Genomic DNA, 23733 nt, shown 5'->3' with positions numbered 1-23733 from the left:
GTTTTCATATAGACATTATTAGGAAAAAATAATTGAAACAAATACATCATAGTTGACTGCTTGCCAAGTGTTTGACATAATGTCAAACTATTGAAATATGAAAGAAATTGATGCTTGATTTAGCTATAACCAGACAGGGTTTTTACAGGGTGAGATCCACCTTTAGTGCATGTATCACATTATCATCCTGTAATTGTTTCACATACTTTGTTGTACAATGGGGGATGATTCGCCTTTGGTGGACATATGATTACACCTACTGTGATTGATAAGTTATCTCTTGCATCTCTCCTAGTTATTAGGCACTGCCTATATGTTTAGACATATCTACATTGTACATATTTGGAATTTGATTGGGCATCCATTATCATTTGATTAATAGTTAAACAAACATTTGATCTAATTTTGTCTCTTTTATTTGTGCTATCAATTAAGCTTCTAGATCTTGGTATTTCATTCTTTGCCTTGGTAAATTCTTAGAGGAATCTCACACACCTTTGCAAATTATAGAGTTCATAATTGATTTTTGAGGATAAAAATTAGAAAACTTATAGATAGCTAGCATAAAATCCGAGACATGGTCAACATACGAAAAAAGGGTGAATACTTCCTAGAAACCAAAGAGCCCTCTGTGACAACAGAAAACCCTTAGTTTTGAGGGAAAATTTATAAACCCTAAATTTTTTTTTTCAAGCTTCAAAATTATTAAAACCCACTAGAAATTTTTTAAAGGGAAAAATTTATGAAAACCAATCACAAGCTTTTGAAGGGAAAGTATTATGAAAAGTCATTAAAAAAATTTTAAGGGAAAAATTTATGAAAACCAATCAGAGAAACCTTTATGTGGTAAGACACAAGATTTCAAGTGGTAAACAACATATGCAAGCAGCGTGCTAGTACATGCAATATACATGCAATTACATGTAACCCTCGAAAATCACAACTTTTGTTTAAACTAAGAAATTGCACAATGGAAACCCTCGACTTGGCTCGTTAGTTTCAGCAAAAAACTTAGAAAACAAAACACAATAATTTCATAAAATACCTGCAATGATTTCTTATTTTAAAAAATTGAAAAACAAATTTCTAGAAAAAATATTTGATTAGAAGAGGCTCAAATTTCTCTTGAAATGTTTGCTAAATTTTATGAAATTCCATCAATCCACTTTGATACCATGTTATTTTAAATCAATGTCATCTTAAATAGACGAAATAAGAACTCCTTGTATAGATTTACAAAGATGATGTTTCTAAAGAGTCAGTCGTGAACTAAAGATGAAAATAAAAACTACTTAATCACTTAAGACTAGGATGACCATTGAAAGAAACTTATGTGGCGTACAAGCTACCACTTAATGCACAATGATGGTGTCTTTAGATGGTAAACTTTACAACTATATTTCAATGTCTATTGAGCTGCAATTTTATTTGCAGAAATTTTACAGATTTGATTACTTTTTTTGATAATTTATGACAATGTATGCAAAGAAATACAAGAAATATTAAATATACAAAAATAAACCATTCATTGAATCATTATCATAATCAAATTGAAATAACAGTAATGTCTAATTAGTAAATTACTCAAGTTCAAGATTCCAATGCAATTCGAATTACAAAATCAAAACATAGTTCATGGTTCAACGTTGATCAATCAAGAGTCAAGGCTCAAGATTCACAAATCACATTCAGTCATTCAGAATCATAAGGATTCTCAAAAAAATCCACGTTCTCATCATCTCCTCTTGCTGCAACACTTGCAAATTCATTTGGACCATGCATGGTTCCAATTATACTAGATGTACGTGCTATGATGTTATTAACATCATCATCCGTCATCACAGTAAGATCTTGAAGTGTTGCATCCAAGTCTGTAGATTCAGGGGCTAGATCCGAAAGTTTGGTTGACCTTTGTATCCATCCTCCTTACGTGACAAAAGATGCAAGTTGGTATGTATATAAACCATGTCCGCTACTTTCTTTGAGTCCAATCAGTTGTGCTTCACTGAATGGATATAGGAGTATGTACTCCAATTCCTTTCAGTAAAAGAAGAACTTGCAACCTGAATAGTGTTCATAAAAAATTAAAATTTTAAAATTAAACATACAAATGAAAAGTAAATTAGAGAATGTTAAACACTAAAGTGTAGAATACAATTGCTAAATAAATAAATAAATGAAAACTTACTTGTGAGAGGATCTTGATTGCAAGAGGTTGTAGAAGCTTGAATGGTTGACCATACATGTACCACCATGTGATAGCTCCCATGTCATTTTGGTCCTTTATTGCATACGGAGTAAATTTTGATCCTGAAGCAAATAAGCCAAATTCTTGCCTCACCTTTTTGTGTGTTTCATCATTTGGGAAGAGTCTTGCAAATGCAGTGTAGCATCCAGTAGCAACTTCTTCATCCACATATGGTGCATTTCTATCCGGCATAGCAAGTATTTCTTTGCTATAGTACCTTGGAGATAAGGCATATGCAAGGAGGTGCAATGGGGTAGTCATCCTCTCCCAACGATGATGAATGATATCCTCCACCCTTTTGCACAAGGCTTCGAAATTTTTGGGGTTAGTCTCATGTGCTTGTGTGGAAAGCTTTACCTTTTCTACTATGGTGTACATGCCATCGTACACATCCCCCAAGCAAGGTGCATTTGTATCGGTAAAGCGTAGCATAGTCATGATAGACTCGGTGAAATCCAATACAAATTGCACACGAGCCCACTAATGCTCATCCAAGATCATACCCCTGACCTTCAAGGTTCTCTCTGAATTTGAAGCCGTCCATATAGCCCATTGGTTACAAATAACCATTTGGCCTAATGCTGATTTCACCTTGAGGAGTTGTTTTAGAACAACAGTATGAGATTCCAATCTAGTTTCAACAACCTATAATAAAGTTGACAATATGACATCAAATATAAAACGAAGTTATAAACAAGAAATTTGATATTGAACATGAATATGAAACCTATTCAAAATAAATAAATAAATGAAACTAAATAATTACAATTTTAAATCTACCTTCAACAACTCCAACTTAGAGAATGATCTGAATATAGATTGTGACATGTGGTGATTTGTCACAAACATTTGTATGTCCTCTCCCTCTTGGTATATTTGCTTCATCCAATCTATTTGGGTGCTAATTTGTTGCATGACCAAGTTGAGAGAGTGTACGGTGTATGGTGCCCAAAAAATATGGTTGTATCGAGACTCAACCAAAGCGCACCTGCACCCCTACAATCCGTGGCATTATCTGTGACTACTTGGACCCAAAGTAACAAGAATCGGAATCGGATCGGAATCGGCAAGGCCGAATCAAATCGTGAATCGGCCATGAATCGGAATCGAATCGGCCATGAATCGGAAAATTTAAAAAACCCTTGAAATTTAGTGAGCAACTTATTTCATAGACCCTTTATCGCTGATTCGATTCACCGATTCACAAAAAATCGTTTGGCTTGAATCGAATCGCCAAATCGCGTGAATCGCATGAATCGCCGTGATTCTTGGAACTATGCTTGGACCACATTCTCACTACCCACCATCTCTACTGCCTCAATGAGAATTCTAGAAATGAATTGTGAATCCTTAACTTGTCCTTCACAATCAATAGCCCTCAAAAGCATTGCCCATTTGGGGCATTGCAATCACATTTATCAATGGTCGGTTTCTTGTGTCTTTCCATCCATCAGATGCAATAGTTATGCTGGAAGTTTTCCAAGATGTCCTAATTGGTTGAAGAGCTTTGTCTATAGAAATCTTTTCCTTTTGCAAAAGAGTAGTACACGCACCTTTTCATACCCGGGGCTAATGTAATCAGCTGGTGCTCTAAGGATGGTCGCAACCATTTCCTTCCAATATGGTGATCTTACCAAATTGAAAAGAAGACCATTGGCATAAAGGCAACATGCAATTGCTTCATTAGCGACCTCTCTTGCCTCCATTTTGAATGCTTGATCCAACAGACCTCTTTTGTGGGTAATAACTTCTACTTCATCATTCTCCTCTCCCACTTCCAAGAATGGATGTTTAGAACATGGTCAGTGGGCACATTCACTTTGCTCTTTGTAGATGAAGTTTTGCACAAACTTGTTTTTGATTTGCTCACTAAACGATCAACAACCTCTTATTCTTTTATGAACCCGGCTAATTGTGCATCACTCAACCTGTTTCCATCTTTACTTCCCTTGCACAGTGCTATTCCTTTACTAGTAGGGCCCATAAAATGAGCTTTGACCCAAGAATATGTGTTGTTGAATGACTTACTATGACATATATTGCATCCCCATTTGAATGACCCACCTCCAGAAACTTGTGATGATCTTGTGGTGTGTCTCCATAATGGAGATGCCGCATCAATATTGAAGTTATCACTTTGTTTTTGTCCTGCTGTCGAACTTTGACTATTAGTAGTGGCCATTCTTGCACAATAGAAACTATGAATGTAATAAGAAAATAGAAAATATTAACTTAGAAATGTTTAAAAGAACTTACTCCTTCATTTCTTTACTAAAATCAAAAACAAAATATCTTGAAATATTTCTTCTAAAACTTGTAAAATTCATGAAGAACTAAAAAAAATCACTAAAAAAGCTCATGAAATGGATTGAATGCTTACCTTAGATGCTTATTCGTCCTTTGTGGAAGCTCAATAGACACCCTACGAATGATCCCTTTCAAAACTAATGACCTTGCTTTCAGAATTCCACAATGGAGACCAAATGAGAAGAGAGCTCAACTGCAAAGAAAATGGGAAGAATGGTCGTGAATGGCCTCTTTTAGGGCCATTTTAGGGTTGTGAGGCAAATATAAGGAAAAAAACAATACAAAACCATTTAGATTACATGTTTTTTAAGTCACTTAAGTGATTGGACACTGGAAACAAGTGGGTGCTCACGTGATGCACGCGGATGCTCTCCGGAGTACCCTATGCGCATGCGCAGGAGATAACGCTGCTTCCTGGCAGCACTGACCATGCCTCCTGCATCCACGCACCAGTCGACATCCACATTCACATTCGCATCTGCACCCCCCTCCAGGGCCAATGCATCGGTAACATAGGATGTAACATTTGGGTATTTAGATCTGATGTTTGTAAACAACAATAAATTTTCCTTTTTAGGTCTTTTGGTTTTAATTGTTTGAATAGATTTAGGTAGTAATAATCACAACCAGTATTCTTTCTATTGAGCTGGGAATTCTATTATTAGAAACTGTCTATATTCTATTACCTTTTCGGTTTCTCAGCTGTAACTTTATTTTTCTTTTGACGATTTAGATTAGATGTTTGTATATAAGTACAACCCTTGAATTTACTAGCAGAAATCCTTTATAAGTTTTGCATCAAACGTTTTTCCAATTTCTTTAATGTAGTATTAGCAAAAGCCAGAAATAGTAGTCCTTTGTGTTAAGTAGTTCAAGGAACACTTTTTAACAGAGTAATGTTACGCTGTTTGAAAACCCAAATGTGTTCTAGGATAATCTTCAAAGATGTTTTGCCAATTGTTGGTCATGCAAACATGACCTACATTATTGTACTGTCAATAGACATACTGGTGATTATGTTTTTATGTCATGGGCTTTGTTATTTTGCTCTTTAATTTGATGCGTATTTCAATTTATGCCATCTACTCAAGGCTAGCTACGAATTTATGTATAAATTGCTGCAGTGAGCAGGCTTGTGCAAATGTGAACCAGGCATTGAGGGTTATTTTGAATTTACTTGCTGCGGGAGCTCTTCAACCAAAGGCTGTTGTGGATGATGTTATACCTGCTGTGTTTGGTCTTGTTCTTGCAACTTTAAGTGCATCTAGTTCACATCTTACTGGCATCCTGACAAAGGTATTTCAGCATAGCTGTTATCCTAGGATATTTCAAACAGAATGAAGGGTAACTATTAGTTATACCTGCTGTGTTGGGTGTTCTTCTTGCAACTTTAAGTGCATCTAGTTTACAGCTTACTGGCTTCCTGACAAAGGTATTTCTGCAGTGCCTTAGATACCTTAAACAGAATGAGAGGCAACTATAAGATGCTTGTATAGCATTTTCTTATATAGAAATACTTTGTTGGGGTTAGTTTTGGTTTACATAATTCTGAATCAGATTTAATTTTTATACTCGTAGCAAGCATTTAATCTGAAAAATAAACAATAAGATTACTTTTCTGCAGGGATTAGCAGTACTCAGAAAATTGATGGATTTGGGTGGAAGCAGAATAGAGAGTTCATATCTCCAGCATTGTGTTGCATTGCTTCGAATTTATGCACAGGTAATTGTGAACTACATTTCTATGATACTGCACATATACAATTAAAAGTCATGTTTTATACTAGTAAATGTTGATTTTTTACTACAATACCATTTAAAAAATGTGCAGGCTATCAATTATGCACATGACTCATCTAGAGTGTTGTACGAGTCAACTGCTTGTGTGAATGTCATGCTTGCACGGATTGCGTCCGGGCTTAGAAAATCACCTTTTCCAGAAGCAGCTTCGGCTATATCTGGGTTTTCAACAGAGCAAAATGCTATTAGCCAAATTCTTGGGCAGGCGAAAGCCTTAGGAACAGCTGATCATCTCTGTATGTGTTTGGCTACTTCAGGAACAAGCCTATTGTCTGGTTCCAGTAACTCGGCACCTGCAACTGCCGAAGTGTGTAAAGCGCTATGGTTATTAATTGATTCCTTAAATTATGCATTTGGAAAAGTCAAGAAACACATTTTTCCACTTAATGCTTTCAAGGCTTATGCTTTGGGGCTGTTAGATACTAAAGTTCCGATTGAAGAATTGAAATTTGAGGATGCATCTTTAGGAGTTGTGGAAACTGTAACAACCTGGCTTTTGAAGTCAAAGGGAATACAGTTTGGTTTTTGCTATGCACTTTTGCAAGGATCAGAATTCGCTCTATCTTCTTGCATGCAGGTGTGTCTATTTGCCTTATTATCTTGACAACTTTTTATTCTTGTTAGCATACTTAATATTTTGCCTGTATCACTGTTTGCAATATTGTTCACTTATTTACATTTTATATTTATGTTCAAGTTTATTAAGTTGTCTTGAAGTACAATTTGGTACCTCCACCTTGTGGTATTAACTAGAACATTATTTTATTTGGTACAAAATTGGACAAGCCGACACAATTTTCTCATGAATTCTTAGGGGTTGCTTCTGTGTTTTGATTTTTTTAATAATGTGTTATGAAGGCAATTTGTTATCCTTTGAATTGTCTTAAGTTTCATGTCTTTCAAATATCATTTTTGAAGGTTTCTGTCAAGCTTTTCATCATCTTTCTGTTAAGGAATGTAGGATCAGAGATAGAGGATATTTTATTTCAGATTCAATCAGATAAGTATATCTTACTTTCACATATGTATATTTTCTTGCAATGCACTGTTATATGATATGACTGAATATTACAATGTTTTTCTCTTAAATGCAGACTTTGGTATGAGAACAGATAGCAGAAGGAATATAGAAGTAATGATTAATATGCTGGTGAAATTACATGCCGCTTTAATTGATATTTTTCCCTCAGCCATCAATCATCATATATATGATTTGAAACATTTCAATTACGTAGGGACATGACCCTTACGTGGCTTTTGCCAGGTAGGGTCATGACTCTACGTTGTGTATTACCATTTGGTATGGTTAATCAACCTTCTAAAACAATTGCAATCTTATAATAACCTGCCGATGAAGGGATAGAAATTATCGTGCCTAAGTATTATATCCAATGTTGATACCAATACTCACGATTGCATGATATTGCGGAACAGTTCACAACTCAATAGTAATGCGCATGATTGCATCATATTATTCAACAGATTACAGAACCGATCACAGAGAAGGGTATGAGACATAATTTTGCTGCAGACAGACATATCAATATACTGATTGTTTTAGTCTCATTTATATGAAGCCCGATCTGGGCATGATCACAAGTAGCTTGTGATATCAGTATAAGGAGGGAATCAGAATGAATATATATATGTGTGTGTGTGTGTGTGTGTGTGTGTAAGTTTGTTCCTTACACTGATATCAGATCCAACCGAAGCTTTTACTTCAACAGTCCATCTTAGTGAGGGAGTATATGATCAATTTCTCAATCTCAACAACTCATATTCTTATACACGATAATATCTCTATTAAGAATATGGTCTATCTGATTTCCGACACATTTTGGGACAAACTATAGTCTATCAGATAGTTATTCTTGATGGCAGGAATCATGATCTCCAGCACAATCTAGGACTAAAGTAGTCTATCACGACGAAGAATCAAGAACTCAAAAAAACAACACAGGGAGTATCATGATTTTCGGCTCATTCCGGGACAACAACTTAATGAAATAAATAATGATGCTTTCGTTAGCATAATAACCGACACACTTTGGGACAACAACTTAGTGAAGTCATGATAACGGGTCAATCTACTGTGAAGGTCGTCACCTTACTATAGAGACCTTACACCCAAAAGAATGATCATCATCTTTCATAAAACAATACACATGTGCACAAGAGTGATCACAACAACAACATATATGTATATAATGAAACTGAGTTTTAATCTCATAAGTTATATATACATCTTAGTCAAACCAAGTTTACCTTTGAAATATTCCACTTTTAATTTCGCAAGAGGTTTGGTAATATGTTTGTTGTTTGCTCTTCAGTGCTGATTGATAACATTTATGTCCACCATATCCCTTCTTTAGTGATAGAGAATTTCTATGTGCTTGGACATGTTATGGAAGACTGGATTTATAGAGAGTTTAATGCAGCTTTGATTATCATAATGGATAATTGTTGGATTCAGGGATTTCCCAAATAGTTCGACCAATAACTTTTGTAACTACATTGCTTCTCAAGCTCCCATAGATGTCGCTATGTATTTAGCTTCTGTAGAACTCTGAGTAACTGCAGATTGTTTCTTGCTAAAACATAATGCCATCGCAGATCCAAGACTTAAACAACATCTTGTAGTGCTCTTCCGATCAATAGAACCGTTGGCCTAGTTAGAATCTGAATATCTAAGAAGCTGTAGCTCAACACGGTAATATTTTACACCAAGTCCAATAGTGCCTTGTAAGTATCTCAAAATGTGCTTGGCTGCCATGAGATGGATCTTCTTAGGTTAACACATAAATTGACTTAATGCATTTGTAGCGTAACAAATATCAGGATGAGAATTCACTAAGTAAATTAGAGATCCAATGATGTGTCTATACTATGTGGGATCAACAGCTTCACATTCAGATGCTTCACTCTTGAGCTTAAGAAGATTTATTTTCATTGGTGTGGACAATGGTTTACAATCCATCATACCAATTTTTTTTTAGTATTCAATAGTATACTTGCCTTGATTCAGGAAGATGTAGTCTTCCTTCTGCCATACTTCTAATCCTAAAAAGTAGTGAAGTAGACCTAAATCTTTCTTTTCAAATTCTGATGTAAGATCTTGTTTACACTTCGCAATAAGGTGATCTTCACCTGTTATTAAAAGATCATCAATATAAAGAACAAGTATTATTAGATCACCCTTTGATTCATTGAAATATATATTAGGGCTAGCTTCGTTTTTTGAGTACCCTAATTTGATAAGATATTTGTCAATTCTCTCATACCATGCCCTGGGGGCTTGTTCGAGACCATAAAGAGATTTCTTTAGTTTTTATACGTGTGTTTTTGTCATGAATAACAAACCCTTCCGGTTGTTCTAGGTATACTTCCTCTTATATGACACCATTTAGAAATGTTGTCTTTAAATCCATTTGATGTATCTTCCACCCTTTGGAGGCAACGATTGCAAATGTTTCCTCATAATCGATTTCAACCTTTTGGGAGAATCCTCTGGCCACAAATCTTGCTTTATGTTTTTCAATACTGCCATTTGGTGGTTGTTTAATTTTAAATAGCCACTTTGAGGAGACAACAAATTTGTTCTTGGGTCTTGGTACTATGTCCCAAACATCATTTTTTAGTATAGATTGATATTCCTCAATCATGGCACCTTTCCAGGCTTTAGATTTTAAGGCTTCTTCAACATCAAAGGGTTCTGATTTAGTGGGTTCATTTATATGAGTGACATAACATGAGTGACTTCTTGTTCTCTTATTTTCTCTAAAGATTTCGTTAGGAGCCATATTATTTTCTTCAATCATTCTCCATGCCCATAATGATCGTTTCTTGTCAAGTGGATTTAAGACATTCTTAGGATTTGAGATTGGGGGTTCATTATCTTCTGTACAACTTTCCCTCTCAATCATAGTCGTTCTCTCAATCATGGAACTTTCATCTAGTTCTGGGATGGGTTCATCATTTGATTCTTCTATATTTTGGAGTGTTTGTATGCAACATCTTCTTCAAACTTAACATCCCTACTGATTTCAATTGTCCTTGATCCTGGTATGTATAATCTGTAAGCTTTGGAAGATTCAATATAGCCAACAAATATGCCTTTCTTTCTTAAGGGTTCTAGTTTAGTCCTTTTCTCTTTAGGTACATGAATGTATATAGGACACCCAAAAATTCTTAGGTGACTTAGATCAGGTTTGATCTTTGTGAAGACTTCTTCAGGTGTTATGTTTTCTAGAAATGAATGAGGACATGTATTTTGAATGTATACTGCAGTATTGGAGGCTTCAGCTCAGAATGTTAAGTGAAGATTTGGTGATGCATCATAGCCTTAACTGCTTCGATAATGGTTCTGTTCTTTCTCTTGGCTACCCCATCCTGTTGAGAATTAAATGGCATTGTATACTCCCTCTTAATCCCAACAGGTATGTATAAATCTTTGAAGTTTTCAGAAACGTATTCTCCTCCATTGTTAGACCTTAGGGTTTTAATTTTCTTCCTTGTTTGATTTTCTACCAAGTCTTTAAACTCTTTGAATTTAGATAGAACTTCATTTGACTCCTTTAGTTTCAAGAAGTAGATTCAAATTTTCCTAGAATAATCATCAACAAAATGAGATAATACAAATATCCTCCTAGAGAGGGTACTAATATAGGTCCACATAAGTCAGTATGAATGAGTTCAAGTACGATCTTAGATTTTTGTTCACTATGAGGGAAAGAGGTTTTGGAGTTCTTTCCTAATGCACAACTTTTACATCTTCCTTCATGTTCAGATTTTAGGGTAGGTATGCCTTTTACAATTATCTCTTATGGAGGGTAGAGCTCAGAAATGTAAGTGACCTAGTCTTTTGTGCCATATTTCATTATTCTTTATGACTTAATGATTTAGGGCTAAATTTTGAGTGTTGCATAGTTTATTTAGACTGCTGCCTCTGAATACAATACAGATTGCATTTTAAATGTTTGAATTTTTAGGCCTTGTTAGGACCTCGTCTTCTTGAAAGGTAATGTGATACCCTTGATTTGCTAAACCTGAAATAGAGACTAGATTTCTCTTGATACGTGGTACATATAGAACATCCTTTAAATGTAAAGTAACTCCAGTTTTCAGTTAGACTGAGGAGGTCTCAATTCCTTTCACAGTATAAGTGGAGTTATCCCCAATTGTGACTTCTTCGATCGAGTGTCCTTCGAAGGTTTCAAATTGATCTCTAAATCTTGTTATGTGTCTTGAGGCTCCGGTGTCAATTATCTAGGCATTTTTATTAGAGTTTAGCGCACTTGATAAGACAAGAAAGAATAGCGAGTTTTCAGGTTCCTTTATTTCAGATATGTTGACAAGGGCTCTCTTCTTTTCTGGACAATACCTGTGTATATGTCCAAATTTGTCACATTTGAAACATTGAACTTTTGAGAAATCTATTTTCTTATAATTTTGATTTTTCTTCCCTCTTTTCTTAAAACGTCTCATCCTTTTATTGTTTTTCACATGTAAAGCTTGAACTTCCTCTTCCTTATTTGATATGATTCCTCTTGTAATTAATTGTGACTGTTCTTGAGTACAATCGTTTTTGAATTGATCAAATTTGGTCAGAGTAGGACGAGCACTAACCCCTTGGATGAAGGATTCCCAAGTAGTAGGTAGTCCTTTAAGAGCTATCAAGGATAATTCTTCATCGTTTACAATATTCCCCAGAGTAGAAAGCTGGTCTCTTAATTCTGATATCCTCAAAAAGTATGATGTGATAGTTTCTCTTTTGCTCATCTTGATGTGAACAAGTTGAGTTTTTATAGTAAGCTATCTGCTGGTGTCATTGATTTATTATGAGTTTTGAATTCTCATAAACATTTCATATGCGGTTGACGATTTTGCTATATATGGGAGTATATGATCTTTTATAGAATCAATTATAATCTTCATAGCTTTGTTGTTGTGTCTTTCCATACAGTTTTGTCAGGCTCATTTTCAGTCATGGTCTTGTTTTCCTCCACATATTGCTCTAATTTGAGTTCTCTAAGAACGATCATGATTCGTATTCTCCAAGATATGAAATTTGTTGCTCCATCAAGTCCATCTTCTAGTTTGACTCTGTTCACCATGGTTGCTCTTTTGAGTAGAGTAAATAATTCAGAAACTTTTGAACAATAATTTGTTTTTTTTCTTGTCATCTCTATCTACTAACTAAGATCTGATATCATGTTAAGGAATCTAGGATCAGAGATAGAGGATATTTTATTTCAGATTCAATTAGTTATCTTACTTTCACAGATGTATATTTCCTTGCGATGCATTGTTATACACTATGACTGAATATTACAATGATTTGTTCTTAAATGCAGACTTTGGTATGAGAACATATAGCAGAAGGAATGTAGAAGTAATGATTGATATGCTGTGGTAGTTGCATGCTGCTTTAATTGATCTTTCCCCTCAGCCATCAATCATCATATATATGATTTGAAACATTCGAAACATTTCAATCACATAAGGACATGACCCTTATGTGGCTTTTGCCATGTAAGGTCATGACCCTATGTGGTGTATTACCATTTGTTATGGTTAATAAACCTTCTAAAACAGTTGCAATCTTATAATAACCCGCTGATGTACGGATAGCGATTATCGTGCCTAAGTATTATATCCAATGTTGATACCAATACTCACGATTGCATGATATCGTGGAACAGTTCACAACTTAATAGTAATGCACAGGATCACATATTATTGTGCAGATTACAAACTAATAATAATGTTCAGGATCACATCATATTATTATGCAGATTACAGACTCGATCACAGAGAAGGGTATGAGAATCGATTTTTCTTTAGACAGACATATCAATATACTGATTGTTTTATTCTCATTTATATGAAGCCCGATCTGGGCATGATCATGAGTAGCTTGTGATGTCAGTATATATATATATATATATATATATATATATATATATATATATATATATATATATATAGGTTTGTTCCTTACACTGATATCCCATCCAACCGAAGCTATTACTTCAGCACTTCCTTGCTATGATGGGTTTTTCTTTCCTGACTACAATTGCTTCGTTTTTTGTAACGAGTCTTTTTTATTATTTTTCTTATATGTGTGGTTTGTTTTCAGTTTTCATTTCCATCTTAGTTTGATTGCACTTTCACATCCACTTGTTTTGAGCAATCTTAGGCCTCAATCGGAGTTGTATTTCAAGATTTATTAAAGACTAAGTACATTGCGGTGGAATTTTTAAGCTTGACTGCATGTCTTCATTTCTTGTTTAAAATTTGCATATTTGGGCTTTTTGTTGGTCTTTACATGGCATCTTGGGTATCATTTACATGCAATCTGGACTTAAAACTCCACCGTACATATTTGCAAGGGAATATGTGAACATTATAAAGATTTTAATATGTTAGTGGTCTTTTTAAGACTTATTAAATGTTTGATATTTAAAAGGTTTAAGCGCTTGTAAAAGCACATGAGAAAGCCTTTTTTAAACCAAGAGGTGTTTTTAAACTTATATTTATTGGTGGGTTTTTTATGTTCACTTATAAAGTATTAGTTTATACATGTTTTGTCTTGTATATGCTGTCTTAAAATGTATTATTGACTTGTAATGAGTAAAGGTGGCGATTTGAGGACACTTTATATGAATGTTTATAACTTGCAAAAACTTTTAGAAAGCATGTTGGTGAACATCTCATGTCCTTTAAACATGTCTTAACTCTACAAAAGCTCGTCTTGACTTGTGAATTCTCTCTCAATGCTCGCAATTGCTTATGGGGGCAATTTTGTTTGTAATGCATATTACAAAGCTTGTTATTACTATCAAATGAGATCTAATAACTTGCATGTGTAATGATAAAGGTCATCATTACTTGAAGATGTGATTTTAAAATTGTAATAGCAAAAATCCTGTTGACAACTTTGAGAGAATTTGTAATGAATTTATGTGCTTAGACATATATGCATTTCTTGTTTTTGGCTTGTGTTTAATGCACACAATCCCATTTTTATAAAAAGATAACATTTTTTGTTGTCCATTGGCTTGTATAAAGTCCATCTTTATTCAAGACGCAATCTAAACATTTGTATTGGCTTTTGTAAAGCCTGTTATTGCTTCATACAAGCTTGTTTTTGATTGACTTAAAGTCTTTTGGTGCTTGCATTGTGCCTTGTAAAGCCCATATAAGGCATAAAATGTAGTAAATGAGATATGTTTTCTTTGTAACGTCTCATACAAAGCCTATTATGGAGCATTGTGGACGCAATTCCATTTAAAAGGTATGTCTTTATTCAAACCATAGACTTGCATTGTGCCAAATAAAGCCCGTGTAGGGCACAAAAATGTGGATTTTGGAAGATAAATACAAACTCAAACTTGTAGCTTCATTATAGAAGCTCGTCTGAGGGCAAAAACATCAATTTGTGTAATGTCCCCTTTTTGACAGGCACTAGCTACTTGTTTTTTTTAGCCTTTAATTTTCCCCGGAGGCTAAAAAGGGAAGAAATAAAGGGGAAAAAGTATATTAGATTAATTACTTATAAGGTTATTAAAAAAAAAATATTAAAAAGTAACCTTATATTTAATATTAAAGTGACAAAAGCAATGAAATATCAAAAAGTCACTTAAAAAGAATAAAGTAATAGATTATTCTAGAAGTTTCTTGAAGTTACTTATGAATTCTTTATAAGGAGCTTTTGGGGGGGCATTTGAGACATCTTGAGTTGCGTAATCATCTATTGTGCTGAGAGCTTTAGTGCTTGCAGGTTTGCCTGAGGGTTTGAAGACTCTAAGGTGCCAATTTTGGTTTTGAGATATCAACCCTAGTTGGAGGAGTGGAAGTGGTATTCAGCCATTTCAAGTTGAGCGTAATTTGTATACTCAGACTACTTGAGGGTTTGAGATTTTGAAAGCAGTTCGAAAAAGCAATCCGAAAAAAGCAAAGCGAAAAAGTAGATCTGAAATAGCAAAGCGAAAAGGCAGGATTGGTGAAATTAATTACAGCCATCTACAATCGGGTTCCTTTGTTTATCATTAATGTTAGCATTGCATTTTAGGTGTTATAAGTTTCAGTTGTAGGTGTGCATTATACCAACATTATCATATTTTGTAATCCATGTAAATGCCAAGAGTCTTGGCCATATTTCATGAGCATTGTATTAGAAATTTCATTGCAATTAAGGAGATAATAGTTGCTGGTGTCATTTGAGCAATTCAATATCATTTATTATCAGCTAGTTAGTTTGCATACCAACTTTTTGTAAAAATGTCAATTGGCTGTAGGTTCTTTTTTTTGGCATAAATAATGTTATAATTTTGCATCCCAAGTGTTTGTCAAAATTACTAGTTGCTGTAGCTGCATATTGCAAGTAGTTTCAGTCACATATATGCATTGAATATTGTCAAAATAAGTTGCACATTCATGTTAGGTCATTGTTTAGTCAATTTAGAGTCTTTTTGCAATCATTCTTATTGATGCTAAGTGAAGGAAAGAGCCATAAAAGCAAATTGAAATTTTATCAGTCATATGACCCTTGTATGCAAAGTTTTTTCTTGAACCGTTATCAGCATTTTGGGATCAGATTTGAGCAAGGTCATTACAGTGGTATCAGAGCGGTTTTTTGCCAGCCTCATTGGGTTATTTTAGATTGAATTCAATTATCAGTATGGCTTTAACAGGAGACAAGGATTTGGAAGAAAGAATGCACAATGTAAAGAAGAAATTAGATTGTCCATTTCGGCGAACAGAGGACCTTGTAAGAACTTTGGAGGAGTTGGAAACTTATTTAGGCAAGTTTGATCAATCAAGACCTGATGCTATGCAAAGCTTTATCTCCAGCATTTGGTTTGTTGGTTAAGCTCCGATTATTGAGACATCATGATGAGGTAATAAGACTTACAACTCTCTCTTGCATTAGTGAAATCATGAGGATAATAGCTGGCCTTAATTCTTATGACAATCAAATTATGAGAGAGGTACTTCATGCCATGGTAAAAAGCTTTGAAAAGTTGGACAACATCTGGGACCCTTATTTCACAAAGAGGGCAAGATTACTTGAAGTATTTGCAAGGTGTAGATTTGAAAATATTATGCTGGCAATAGGTTGTATTGGTGACATTCGCAGGATATTTAATACATTTTGGAATATTATGGACGAGTTTAATCCCAGCAGGGTATTGGCATCGATGCACTCCATCATGTTCACAATCCTGTTTGAGGAGGATGAAATTTCTAAACTTTTGGCAGAAGACTCATGGTATGTTTGGACAAAAGAGAGGAATTTGTCACCTATGGCATGTAGGTGGTTAAAGAGCCTGATTGATAGGCCTAAGGATTGTACCTTCCCTATGATAGGCAAAAACTTGTATGAGGAGTTTAACAGACATGCGGATTCGATACAGGGAGACATTAGCACATCTTCAGGTAATGGTTTATCTGCATCATCTTCACAAGCAGAAGGGGTTACAGATGTTGTGCAGGTTGAGCCAGTTGCATCAAAAGGTGATATCATAGGCACACCAGATTGCGTGATTGACACAAATAGTGATTCCAGTACAGTTGGGCTGGATGAAGTTATAGCAGTTGAGGATACTGTCATGTTTAAGGATAGTACAGTTAATCAGAAAGTGAGCATTTAGGACTTTGCAGAAAATGAGTATCAGGCACAGTTGGATGCTTCTTCACATGAGATGGAGGCTAGTAGCTCTTCACTTGGTTTGGCAAGCCAACTGAAGACAAGGGACAAGGATATTGTCGTGGCTTTATCTCATCATGACAAGATACATGGATTGATTGAGAATCACATTTGGATGATTCAACTGCAGGAGAGACATAAAGGAGTCACAACAGGTTCTTCTTGTGACGACTTACAGTAGATCAAGGAAGGCATGGAAGCAATGAAGGTACATTACATATATGTAATTTCAAATTGCGATCATCTCCTTAATCTTGTGGGGATCTATTCAGATGCATTGAAGAAGAAGGAAGAGGAGGTCGACTGATTTTCTCATGAGCTGGAGGATACCCGAAATTCCTTGATGTATACTTAGTTGGCTCTCTAGGATTCTGAGAGACATGTGGACGAGCTTTGTCTCGAGGTGAGTTTAGTTCAGGAGAGTGCATATGGCAGGGACTCAGTTTTCTTTTACAGTTGGATCACATGTTGATGATGATATGAGTATGTCTAGCATTCACATTCCGGATTCAGAGATTGTAGACAGGTGCGTGAAGTCAGTTGGTATTGTTCACATTACTCAGGTGAGAAGTTTACTTGAATTGCCAGTTGGTTTTCATTCATGGATTAGATGTTGGGATCCTTATCTTAGTACTTGGGATCGTTTTGATTGGAGATATCTATCATTCTTTGGTAGTAGTATTTGTTGCACCATCATGGACTTGATTAGTAGTTTGCCAGGTGTAGTTCTCATCCATGCTAGCAGCTTGTTTGATGCTGGAATTAGTTTTTATACACTTGTGTGGGGCATTGTTCATGTATCCAATCGACCATTCTTGTTGTAATGGGTTGATGATCTCTCAGATATGACAGAGTTTACAGAAGAGTCCTAGGATCTAATTATTATAGATGACACCCAAGGGGATGTTGTGGATAGTTTTGAGAACTTAGTCTCCTCAGCAGTTACTTTTGATATGAAAGTTTTTGATGTTGATGCTTCAGTCGCTCCGTTTGATGATATGAGTTCAGCATTTGGTCTGCAAAATTTGGATGGCAGTATTATAGATGATAGTTATTCTGAGGTTACTCCTTTGGACAATGTACCAGGGTAGAGTATAGGAGTTCGACCAGTCAGCACAATCATGTGTCTAGTCAGCTGAGAGTTGGCGAGCAAGACATTTCTATCGCATGTGAGCATTTCGATGCTGCTTGTCAGTTGTTAGCAGTTTATGGATGGGGTTCTCCTACTAGTGATGAGCAAGGAGGCAGTTATCTTTCCTTGACAGAGATCCGCTCTTTATGGGAGGCTATCCGAGTTCTAAAACATAATTATATGCAGTTGGTAGCCGACAAAGATTATCTTATGGAGTGGGGCAGTACAACATATGACGCATTACTGGTCAAGGAAGATGAGGTGAATGAGCTTACTCAGCAGCTCGAGGTGACTTCTGAGTTCCTTGGGAGTACACAATTGGCTTTCGAGGAGTCACATTTTCATTTGGTTGAGGTGACCATGGAGTTAGAGCGACTTCAGTCTTTACGAGATTTTGTACAGTCACAGACTGCGATGTCTGGTGATCCGAGGATGTCCATGGTCAAGGTTGATAGAGGCAGTAGAGATGAGGATATATCTGTCCTCGATACCAGTATTGGCATGTTTGGTTCGTTTCTACTGGAGGCAGGATCAGTTGAGTTGGGCGTTGCAGCTGAGCATGGTGGTATGTTTGACTTGGTGGTGGTCTCTACTACGGACGACAAGGAGACTAGTGATGTTGTATCAGAGATCATGTGTGATGTTGGTGAGCCGGCAGTTGACATGGTTCTTGCTAGTGACACTACCCCCTTGGCAATGTCTTCGGAAGTAGTAGTTAGTTCCGGTTTGGTTAGTGATTAGTTGCAGTGGGTTGCATCACCTGTGTATGGCGAGTTGTCGACTGAGGTTAGTTCTTTTAATCAGCATTATACTGTAGGCTATGTTCATCAGTTTGCACTGGATCCAGGTGTTGAGGACTTGATGGCCGTCAGATTTGGTTTGGGTTCTAGTTCTTGCTATTTACTGTGTAATGACTATTCACCATTAGTAGTGCATGGGTGTTATGGTTATGAGACAGTGGCCGGTGATCTGCAGAGTTGTGTTAACTGCAGTAGATGTACAGTGTGTGGATTCTCTGTATTTGGTGCAGTTTCAAGTGGGAGTGGTCACCATTGTAGCAGAGTTGGAGTGTGCATTCCGCATAACACAGTGGGTTGTGTGGATGGTGTTTATTATGTTGACAGTTTGGGTGATCTACTCTACTTGGGGTTTGATATTTTGAGAGTTTGTGCCTCGTGGGTTCCTGACTGTGGCAGTAGTGGATTTGGAGTTCAGTTGCATAGTGATTCACGATTCATTCATGGATTCCTCTTGGTTATATTTCAGAGGTTGTTGCAGGAGCCTACGTTGACTGACAACAGTATAGTTCATGACTACATTTGGGATCCAGGTGGAGCGAATGGTTTGTTGTTCGGCCATTGCTTGGGGACAAGCAATTTCAGGAAGGGCGGGCTGTAATGTCCCCTTTTTGACAGGCACCAGCTACTTGTTTTTTTTTAGCCTTTAATTTTCCCCGGAGGCTAAAAAGGGAAGAAATAAAGGGAAAAAGTATATTAGATTAATTACTTATAAGGTTATTAAAAATAAAATATTAAAAAGTAACATTATATTTAATTAATTTAATATTAAAGTGACTAAAGTAATAAAATATCAAAAAGTCACTTAAAAAGAATAAAGTAATAGATTATTCTAGAAGTTACTTATGACTTCTTTATAAGGAGCCTTTGGGGGGGCATTTGAGACATATGGAGTTGCATAATCATCTATTGTGCTGAGAGCTTTAGTGCTTGCCGGTTTGCCTGAGGGTTTGAAGACTTTAAGGTGCCAATTTCGGTTCTGAGATATCAACCCTAGTTGGAGGAGTGGAAGTGGTATTCAGCCATTTCAAGTTGAGCGTAATTTGTATACTCAGACTACTTGAGGGTTTGAGATTTTGAAAGTAATTTGAAAAAAAAAGATTCGAAAAAGCAGTTCGAAAAAGAAAACCCGAAAAAACAGTCCAAAAAAGCAATCTGAAAAAGCAGTCCGAAAAAGCATTTTGAAAAAAGCAAAGCGAAAAAGCAGTTCCAAAATAGCAAAGCGGAAAGACAGGATTGACAAAATTATTACAGCCATCTACAACCAGGTTCCTTTGTTTATCATTCATGTTAGCATTGCATTTTAGGTGTTATAAGTTTCAGCTGTAGGTGTGCATTATACCAACATTATCATATTTTGTAATCCATGTAAATGCCAAGAGTCTTGGCCATATTTCATGAGCATTGTTTTAGAAATTTCATTGCAATTAAGGAGATAATAGTTGCTGGTGTCATTTGAGCAATTCAATATCATTTATTATCAGCTAGTTAGTTTGCATACCAACTGTTTGTAAAAATGTCAATTGGCTGTAGGTCCTCTTTTTGGCATAAATAATATTATAATTTTGCATCCCAAGTGTTTGTCAAAATTACTAGTTGCTGTAGCTGCATATTGCAAGTAGTTTCAGTCACATATATGCATTGAATGTTGTCAAAATAAGTTGCACATTCATGTTAAGTCATTGTTTAGTCAATTTAGAGTCTTCTTGCAAACATTCTTATTGATGCTAAGTGAAGGAAAGAGCCATAAAAGCAAACTGAAATTTTATATCAGTCATATGACCCTTGTATGCAAAGTTTTTTCTTGAACCGTTATCAGCATTTTGGGATTAGATTTGAGCAGGGTCATTACAATTTGCACCTTGTCTTCACTGTCAAGTAGGCGATGAACCCTCCATTAGGATCTCTTAAGGTTGTGAGACCATGTAGATCCTCCACTCAATAGTTGCTTCCTACTTCTATCACTGCCATGGGTTCTGAGAGACATCTTCGGACCTCTCGTCCTGCAACCTATTTGTCGATTCTAGACCTTTTCTTGGTTTATCAGAGTAGTTAGTTTGCTTGGTGGTTTGGCCAGTTTCCGTGGCTTCCTCGTGTCTTGTTTTGCTTTGCTTTGCTTTGATTCTTTGCTTGTTATTCTTTTTTTTTTTTGGGCATTGTTTGATGCTCCTGTTGTTTGTGTTGTTGTTGCTTTGTTTTTGGCAGTCCCTTAGGCTCTCTTGTTGGACATTAATACAAATCTGTAAAGAAGGTTACCTTATCATTATCTTTATCTTTTCATTAAGAAAAACAACATTAATACTTTTAATACCTTGTTTTTCCATGGTTGACGTCTATTGTGGACGCAAATTCTAAATAAAGTGAAATGCTAATTAGTGAGTCTTGGTCTTTCGTAAATGTTTTTGAGTGTGTTTGCTTGTAAAGAGCTTGGTTTCATCCCATATTGATGCTTGTAGATCAAAATATTTGTAAATTGTGTTTGTGTGTGAGCATGATGTGTGTGTCAAGGTGTGTGCTCGCTCTTTCAATTGCGCACATGTGTGATTAGTTGCTTGTGTGTGTGTATGTACATGTGTACCTATGTGCATGGGTCTGGGTGGGAGCGATCAAGTAGGTATTCTAGATCTTCACTCAAGGACCAACAACTAAGAGCAACAGATAGAGGAATACATGACTTTAATTAGAATAGTGGAAGAAAATTGATATAGAGTTGTCCATTGTCGTTAAAGATAGTGGGATTTCTCTATTTTTTCCAGTATATGGTCTAATTTATATTATCATGGAGAGAATATTTTGTAATATCTGATTAGATTTAATTTTCAATTTTTATGGAATGACATTCTTGCATGAAGCTAAAATCTTTTCAATTGATATTTTTGATAATTAATAAAATAAGATCATGCAATCTTTTTATGCTGCTTGCTGGTCTCCATATTGTGCTAATGAAATCCAAAAATTCTAACTTCAATTGTACCCACCTTTCAAAGTATTAATAAACAATTTGTAGTGATATTGAATCCCAACTAACAAATATAGAAAAACTTCACCAAAGATGAAGTGATTCCAATATTTATAAATAGTAGTAGCGTTTTACCTTCTCTAATTGCATGGTGGATCATTGACACTGGAATTCTCCCTTTGATTACTTTTGGAATGTAATTATAGAACATGTTGCAGTTATGAGCTAGGACACCGATTCATCCCCAGATTAGGTGGATGCGAAGGCATATACGTATGGATTCCGGATGCATTTAGATTCCCTGCGGATGCTGGCAAGAAGCCAGCCATGGGCAGGCTTCCAGATGCATCTGGAAGCCAGTATCTACAGGCGTAGTGCCCAGGAAACTAATAAAAAATGCCCAAACTTAAATTGTTTTTATTTGTATGTGCTCTAACCAACTTGCATCTTTTGTCACCTAAAAATGACTATTACAAGGAAGGGACAACAAAGCTTTGGGATGTAGCCCTTGAGTCTGCAGATTTGGATGCAACACTTTATGATCTTACTACAATCGGAGATGGTGATGATGTTAGCGTGGCATGTGGTGCATCTAGCATGAGTGGAACCATTTATGGTTCAAATGATCTTTCAACAGTTGGAGATGATGACGAGACTATGTACTTTCTTGTGAATCCTTATGATTCAGACTCTGATGCATATTAGTTGATTGAATCTTCATGCATGAACTAAGTTTTTATTTTGTTGAAATCTTGAACATGACCTAGTGGAACTTATAACTTATTTTCTAAGACTAAACTCTAATGCTGAACAAACACATATTGATATATCATATGAATTTTGATAAAGGATGAAGTATCATAGTCATACTATCAAATTATTTGTTTTTGTATTTTTCTTGTATTTCTTTGCATATATACACTTCCTCCCGCATCTTCATCCAATTTGTTTTTCCCCGCATCTCGTATTCGCTTCTGAATCCGCATCGCAATTGGTAACTTGGGCTATAAGGGATATAGAACTTTATTCGGTTGACAAAAGATTTGAAGTCCATATACGTGAATCAATACATTAGTTATAATGCAGTAACCAATCTTCAAATGACAACCTAGAAAGTAACTCCTCTATTGACAATGATTTGCATTTATAGTAGTCAAGGGTAACATATCAAAAAATATATATTTGAATCCTTTGTGTTATCTTTCGTTGCTTGGTCTCTCTTTAACAGAGCTTTCCTTAAGAAAAATGCACCTCTTCAAATGCCCCTTGATTGATTTTGTTAAAAACAAACTTTAATTGTATTTTTATCTAAATATATTTCTGTAATCTTTTCTTTAGACTAGAAACTACATTTTCCTTGTATTCACATTTTCTTCGCTGGAGAATACATCTACGCCACCATGTTTGTATCATATCAATTCATTAAGCTGACAGGCTGTAGACATGGTTCTGCAGCGAAGGTAGAGCATCTATGAGAGTTTGAAGGGGGGACATCAGGCTTAGAGGTAGTGGTGCTGATAAATCTTGTTGCTACGCATAATATGGATGTCCTCAATCCATTCAGGTGGGATTTCTCATTTAGATACGCATGAGGTATTTTTGAACTGCGTGACCTGTGATGGTGGAGATTGTCATGTTGAAATTTGGTATTATCATCGGAACAATAAATGCTCATTATCCACATAAAAATAGTGCCCTGAGTGCAGTACTGTATAAGACTTTTTGACAGCTCAATTGATGGTAATATCTACAAATTGGAAGTGATGGAGTGAATGATTG

At 35.7% G+C, this 23733-nt stretch overlaps 1 protein-coding gene across 1 annotated transcript in view; it reads left to right on the top strand.

Moving 5' to 3' along the window:
- Nucleotides 1-23733, top strand: part of FU (kinase family with ARM repeat domain-containing protein) — a 183877-nt gene that overhangs the window by 144864 nt on the left and 15280 nt on the right. The window contains exons 16-18 of the mRNA XM_089793391.1: nt 5680-5851; nt 6180-6278; nt 6387-6932. Coding sequence (XP_089649517.1) covers nt 5680-5851; nt 6180-6278; nt 6387-6932 — 817 coding nt within the window. The remainder of the gene's footprint in view (nt 1-5679; nt 5852-6179; nt 6279-6386; nt 6933-23733) is intronic.

Source organism: Cupressus sempervirens, chromosome 7 (assembly GCF_028749045.1).
Source record: "Cupressus sempervirens isolate cs-2001-9-10 chromosome 7, ASM2874904v1, whole genome shotgun sequence".
NCBI classification, from domain to species: domain Eukaryota; kingdom Viridiplantae; phylum Streptophyta; class Pinopsida; order Cupressales; family Cupressaceae; genus Cupressus; species Cupressus sempervirens.
The sequence above is the reverse complement of the archived record's forward strand: the minus strand, read 5'-3'. Positions and strand labels throughout refer to the sequence as shown.